At 39.6% G+C, this 6,876-nt stretch overlaps 1 protein-coding gene across 1 annotated transcript in view; it reads left to right on the plus strand.

Annotated features, from left to right (window-relative positions):
• PLPPR4 (phospholipid phosphatase related 4) overlaps positions 1-6,415 on the plus strand; it is a 44,964-nt gene extending 38,549 nt beyond the window's left edge. Inside the window, exon 7 of the mRNA XM_039352262.1 lies at positions 363-6,415. Coding sequence (XP_039208196.1) covers positions 363-1,700 — 1,338 coding nt within the window. The 3' untranslated portion in view covers positions 1,701-6,415. The remainder of the gene's footprint in view (positions 1-362) is intronic.
• Positions 6,416-6,876: the final 461 nt, after the last annotated feature.

Genomic DNA, 6,876 nt, shown 5'->3' on the forward strand with positions numbered 1-6,876 from the left:
AAGGGCCTGTCCTTTTAAATAACTAAGCTCTTCTGAAATTGGCCTGAGATATTGCAGCTTCTTCTTAACTAAAGAAATGTGATATCCACTGATGTCTTTTCGTGTTCCTTTGCCTCTTCCAGCTGCTGGTGAAACTGTTCCTTAGGGATCTTGAGACAGAGACAGATCAAAATAATTACTAGGAATACGTGTACTCCCACTATGGGGAAAAAAATCTATCTATATTGGCTGATATATTAGCAGTTTTAAGAGTTTGTTCTCTACCCACAACACTTGAGAAATTTAACTATCTTTTACCAAAGTGTCTATAAATATTTTTTCTTCCATAAAAGGGTTTTATTTTTCCCCCCTTCAAATACCAGGGTCTGTATGCTGTGGGGAACTTTCTGCCAAGTGAAGACAACATGTTCAGTCATAACATACATAGAGAGCCATTGAGACCTTTGCCTGACCTAAGCCAAGATCCCAATCGAATTTTACCAGGGAAAAGTGGTAGTGGTAACGATGTGATCGCTACTCACCATGTGGAGAACATGTTGAACAGGAACCACAGAGACACTGGCTCCTTGACAAACCTTAAGAGAGCAAATGCTGATGTCGAGATTATAATGCCACGAAGTCCGATGGGAAAGGAAAACATGGTCACATTCAGCAACACCTTGCCAAGAGTCAACACACCTGCTGTAGAGGAGTCAGCTCGACGGAACGCAACCATACATGCGTCTATGGATTCCGCCCGCTCGAAGCAACTTCTCTCTCAGTGGAAGAACAAGAACGAAAGTCGGAAGCTGTCCCTGCAGGTCATTGAAACCGATTCCGGACAGTCGCCGCCTAGAGCCATTGAAATGAGGTCAAGCTCTGAGCCATCTAGGGTGGGTATGAATGGAGATCCCCATGGTCCAAGCAATCAGTACCTAAAAATTCAACCGGGTAGCATGCCAGGCTGTAACAGCGCTGGCCTATCTGGGGTACCCAGAGTCTCTATTCAGTCACGTCCAGGATCTTCCCAGCTTGTGCACATCCCTGAAGAGACTCAAGAAAATGTGAATGCATCTCCCAAAACAAGTTCCGCTCGAGCAAAGTGGTTAAAAGCTGCCGAGAAGACAGTTGGATGCAGAAGCAACAGCCAGCCGAGGATCATGCAGGTAATAGCCATGTCAAAGCAACAAGGAGTTCTTCAAGGCAGCCCAAAGAGCTCTGATGGCGGTACAGTCACCTGTACAGGAGCAATCCGCTACAAAACCTTAACCGATCACGAGCCAAGCAGTATTGTAAGAGTAGAGGCCCATCCTGAGAATAGCCGCCCCATCATTCAAATGCCATCCGAAGGAGAAGGCAGTGGGTCCTGGAAATGGAAAGCCCCGGAGAAAGGAAGCCTCCGCCAAACGTACGAGCTCAATGATCTCAACAGAGACTCTGAGAGCTGTGAATCTTTGAAAGACAGTTACTGTTCTGGGGACCGGAAAAGAAGCAATATCGAGGGCGGTGACCATCATCATCATGGGATCACCACAATAAGAGTGACCCCTGTAGAAGGCAGTGAGATTGGTTCAGAGACCCTGTCCATTTCTTCTAGCCGTGACTCAACACTTCGGAGAAAAGGGAATATCATTTTAATTCCCGAAAGAGGCAGCAGCCCAGAGAACACCAGGAATATCTTCTACAAAGGAACGTCTCCAACGAGAGCTTACAAAGAATGAGGGCTGGCGCTTCAGCCAAAACAAACACCACCACAATCAATACAGTTCGGGTGCAAGCGTTGTACTCTCTTTATTTTTAGAGCTGATGCCGAAATATTCTTGATGTGCCAACTATTGACCATCAGCCTGACTGTTTATGGATGTTGCTGATGTGTAGTGATTGTGCATGAATTTGTGAATTTCATGTCGCGGGGGGAAAAAGCACAATGCAAGAACCTAATGAAGGGGAGCAAGCTTTTGTTTTCAGAATCAAAATGTTTTTCCAGCGGGATCTATGTCAGCAAAAAGAGCGGTCTTAAAAACGAGACCACTTATTTCCTGAATGTGCCAACTTTTCAACTTATCTCTATTTCATGGTCAAAGGGAAGCAATTTTTTAAAAAAATAAGCAAAAGCTGTACCAGAGTTGTACTTCATCTTTGCGGGTTTTGCACCAAAACTTAATACCAAATGGTGCTGATTCTAACTTTACATTTTTAGAAAACTTCTACTCCTGTGCAGCTCTCTAAACACAATACATTTTGACGTGCGAGTTCTTTCCGAGTATTCTAGCTGAAAACACATGCTAACTGCATTCATTTAGAATAGAAAAGTATCAAGAATCAATACAGCTTTGCTATAGTGCAATTTTCATCTCAGATGATTGCAAAAATTTTGTGTAGTTCTTTGAGAGATTTTTCTGGAGCCAAAAAGAGAACAGAAACAAAAGATGATATCCCATGAAAGTTGAATGATTTCCCCCCCCCCCCAAGTTAGTTTATTTTTTTGCTTTTCTCCAAACTTTATTCAGTTATAGGTGCTATAGAGATAGATGTTGCTTTTTAATGAGATAGCTTGGGATTAATTTAAATATTGTGCTTTTTTTAAAAAAAAGATAGGGATCTCTTATAGCACTAATTCAAATTCTTCATTTTGAACAGGTTCTCAATTTGCCTCATTGCTTACATTTTTTTTTCCAGGTCATCGTTGATTAGCTAGCATTTCACCCCGATCACTACCACTGTGTTGTAACAGTGCAAATAAATCTTACAAGTCAAATTGCCTAATCGATTAGCAGGTGTGGCCTTAAACATAGGAACATCACAGACAAGACAAAGGACCCCTGTTATTCTTTTCCCAAAAAGTGGTTTGTGCTTTTGCTTCCAGAAGTGACCTGAATTTAATGAAGGAACATGATTGGAAGTCCCAAGCAATCATAAGAGGCTTATCTTAATCTCCCATGGCTGGTAAAATAGTCAGTGGAAATGAGAACTGAAATTAAGTTAGCTGAATCCTCTCCCGCATGACAGTTTGCTATCTTAAGTACTTAAAACCAGATTACATTAGATCACCTATCCCCTTCTCTTCTGCATCAGTGTTGAACCTCTGCCTCCCTCTGAATTCCTAATATATTAAATAGGATTTGACAGTTTTGATGTCAATGAAAGCAATGGTTGAGGTATTTTGTAGCTGGCTATCTGGTGGCCTCTGACAATATGAGATACTGGATAATTCTCCTATCCCATGGATGGGCTGGTCTTTTCATTTGAGGACAATCACAGATAAAACCAATACTCACACTCACACAGAGAAGTGATTCTCTTACTCATTTGAAATATAAAATGACCCTTCAACTACTTGTAGCATGTTCATCCATCAGTGATTATTTTTTGATTTAAAAAGAATGCCATGCCCAGTAACAATCATCAAACAAGCATAAAAGTGCTGCATTGTAGTACCACCACTCGTATTCAGTTAACATCATTTTCAGTTAGAATATAATTATTTTCCCCCCTACCATGAGCACATCTTGAGTCCTACCCAACTAAGGAGAAAACTGGTCGAATGAAATGGGTTATCAATAATAATAATAATAATAATAAGGATTTCCTAGTATAATAAATTATGGACAAATTGATTTATTTTGGGTTCATGTCAGGTCCTGTGTTCAGGTTTTCACCTCATAAGCCATGTCTCTATAAATTCTTTTATCCTATGTGAACATTTCAAATGAAATAGGTTCTTAGAAAACACATTTCTTATTTTCGCATAAAACAGGCATTTTAAACCTGTTTTTTTTTTAAAGCTAATAAAACTGCCAGCACATTTCACAGGAAATGTGAAACCCAACTAATAATGCAATGGTTGATCTGTACATTAATCCAGGGGATGAACTATGTAGTTAGTTCACATCAGAACACTCAGCCAAGGAAGAAAATTGAGAGGTATCTGGCATCTAGCATTTGGACGATTCAGTCCAAATCCTTATGTTCTAGAAATCTAAATGGGCCAACATCAACTATAGTTGCTTGATTATGTTTCCCTTGCTCCCTCCAAAGAGCTTTGATTGACAATCTATCCTCATTTCTATTCTACAGGAAAGAATTGGAATCCAATCTATCTATTGGAAACCTGTTAATTTTTCTTGTTAACATCAAAAAAAAGTACATAATACAAGAAGAATTTGGTCATCATCATGCAATAAAGCTATCTTGTCTATTAAAACAGTGCTTAAAAACACTTCAGAAGCAAAGTGCAAATATTGTACTTCCCACTACTTTTTAAAAATGATGGTAGAGGGAGCAAACTACTCGTTATATTCTATTTATTGAATTCATATCCCCTTTTCTAACAGGAGCATAAGACAGCAAATCCTCTTGCATTCCCCCCTCCCACATCCCTGTAAGCTCAGAGAATCAACAACAATGCAGTTGTTCCCACCAGTTAATAGCGGCTCTCCCCATCTAAAGGCAATTGTCTTTACCAGCTCACATACCTGAGATTCTTTCAACTAGCATGACTATGCTGAAGCTTAGCCTGCAGTCCTGCAAAAGACATGGTCTTCCCCAGTGGTGGGATTCAGCCAGTTCGCACCACTTCAGCAGAACCGGTAGCTAATTTTTTGTTGCTCAGGCCCAGAATGGACTTCCAGAAGTGGCATCCACACAGAGTACCGGTTGTTCACATATTTGAATCCCACTACTGGTCTTCCGCAAGAAAAGTGTTCTTTTTTAGATAATCATTCTGAAATCTAATGTGAGTTACGCAGCAAGCAGTTATTTCTTGCATAGCCCGTAATAGCACTGAGGAGTTAACATCTCTCATTGGATTAGATGGAAAGGGAGGCATTATTAATGATACCACTCAGAACAAATGAGAATTATGTCTTGAGATACGCATCTCAAAACATACCTATGTTTCCATTTCTTCCAGTCCCAAACTGGTCATCGCACACCCTTAATTCCAATCCAGCTCAGGAATAAACCATGCAATCCTGATTGTTGGATGCAGGCATCCAGCCAATATATTTTTATGTCCAACACTCTTGTACCAACAGCTCCTTGCATTATGTTGAACATTTGATAAGGGCCCCCCCTAGTGAAGCATCCATGCTTTTTCATAGGAGGCTCACATCTAGTCTTTAACTAGAATATCATGCCATGGGCTGCACTGAAAAAGCAGGTAGGACCAAATATACTAAATTTGATTTAAATGTTAGTATAATTGAAACTTAATATACTATACGTGATTAGTTCCCATGTGTTATAGAACTTCTCTCACATTGAAAGTTGTAATTTGGTGGCTAGTTTGAAGAAGCCCTGGAGCTACTTGCTGGGGCTCTGAGGCTACATTTTTGCCCTAGCTGGATTGGAGGATTGACTGTCTATTTGCAGAATTTAATGTTAAAAATAGTACTGAACTTTTTCCCCAAAGGAAAGGCTACTCAGATTCTTGACCAAGATTAAGTCTTCTTAACTCTGATCAATTCTGACTCGCAGGCAGAGAGGATTACAGTTCAGTTTATTAAGCTGGAAAGCCTTTGAAAGACTTAACAGTACATAGCACACAGTCACTGCTAGGCTAAAAACATGTCCTATGTATCACTCTCAGTTGTACTGAGCTCATCAGGACTTGTGTTTCAGTGAATAAATACAGGATTGTGATCTGAACAACTGCAATAATACAAGCACTCCGAATAGCCATTCTAGATAACATCTCATTTTTTTTCTGTGGCATGTTTATGTTTTTGGAGGGACTGGTTGCTTTTCTTTAATTATCCTTCTTGCTTTGCTTTAGTTAGCTAACCAGATATAAATAATTGTGCGTTGTTACGTGGACTCTAAACTTCGCTGCACTCTTTCAATGGCAGTGATACTTTTCCTATCTAAACTTTTCCTACTTACCAGCCAACAACTTTAAAAGCACTTGCAAAATCATTGAAATTACATTCTTTACTTAAAATACTGAAAATACTTTTTTACACAGAAGTGCCAAAGGCTACTCTTTTTAATAACGGCTTCTCAGTAATTACATTAAAGAACAAAGAGTGTAATAATAATATAATTGAGATTCTAACTTCTGTTTGTATATCATCTGTGAAGCCTTTTGTAAAACAAATCTCTGTTTACATTCCACTGGTACCTTAATTTCAAACAATTCAAATTGACAGGTGGCATCTTCAAGTTTTTTTGTTTTTACTTGCTTGAAAGGGGCACCAATTTCTTTGTTTAGGCTGTGCTTTACTAAGAAAAAAAATTGGGTAAAATACAGAATATGTTTTTAAATGAGAATTCTATATAAAGTATTGTGTTCTAATAAAATGTTATGCACTGTTTTAAAAAAACAAAAAAACAAACTTTGTAAATTGCTATAAATGTATTTTGTTAAATAAGTACAAAATTCAATGCTACTGTGTGAGTTTATTGTGCTAATATCATTAAAATGAATATTAATTCCGCATTGAAGTAGAGAAATCTTATTTGTGTGTCCCAGAAGTGTTTAGAGTTGTTCCTTTCTTTCCCCATATAACTAAATATATATGGCCTTTTCTTACAAGAGGGGGTAGTGTACATCTCCGTTTCAAGGCCATTGTTGTGATTCCTGACAGCCAGTGGATCTGGCAGCTGAGTCTGAGGAATCAGATGAGGAGTAGGGGCCTGGAGTGACATTAGAATCAGGGGAAGGCTCTGAGGAGCTCCAAGACTTACAGTCGGATGAGGAGCCTGGCCCCTCTACTCGCGCTCAGGCTGAGACACAGCTGTGCTGGGAGCCTGAGTTGGACAGTGATGAAGAACAGTTGGGACAAATCCCAGATGCACGAATGTGCAGGCAAGAGAAGCGAGTAGGACAGAGGAATGCAATGGGGCAGCTCCAAAGGCAAAGGAGAAGGCATTAGGAAGCCACGCCTTGGTTGAATT

Source organism: Crotalus tigris, unplaced genomic scaffold (assembly GCF_016545835.1).
Source record: "Crotalus tigris isolate CLP2741 ecotype Arizona unplaced genomic scaffold, ASM1654583v1 scf7180000018419.1029430, whole genome shotgun sequence".
Lineage (NCBI taxonomy): Eukaryota > Metazoa > Chordata > Lepidosauria > Squamata > Viperidae > Crotalus > Crotalus tigris.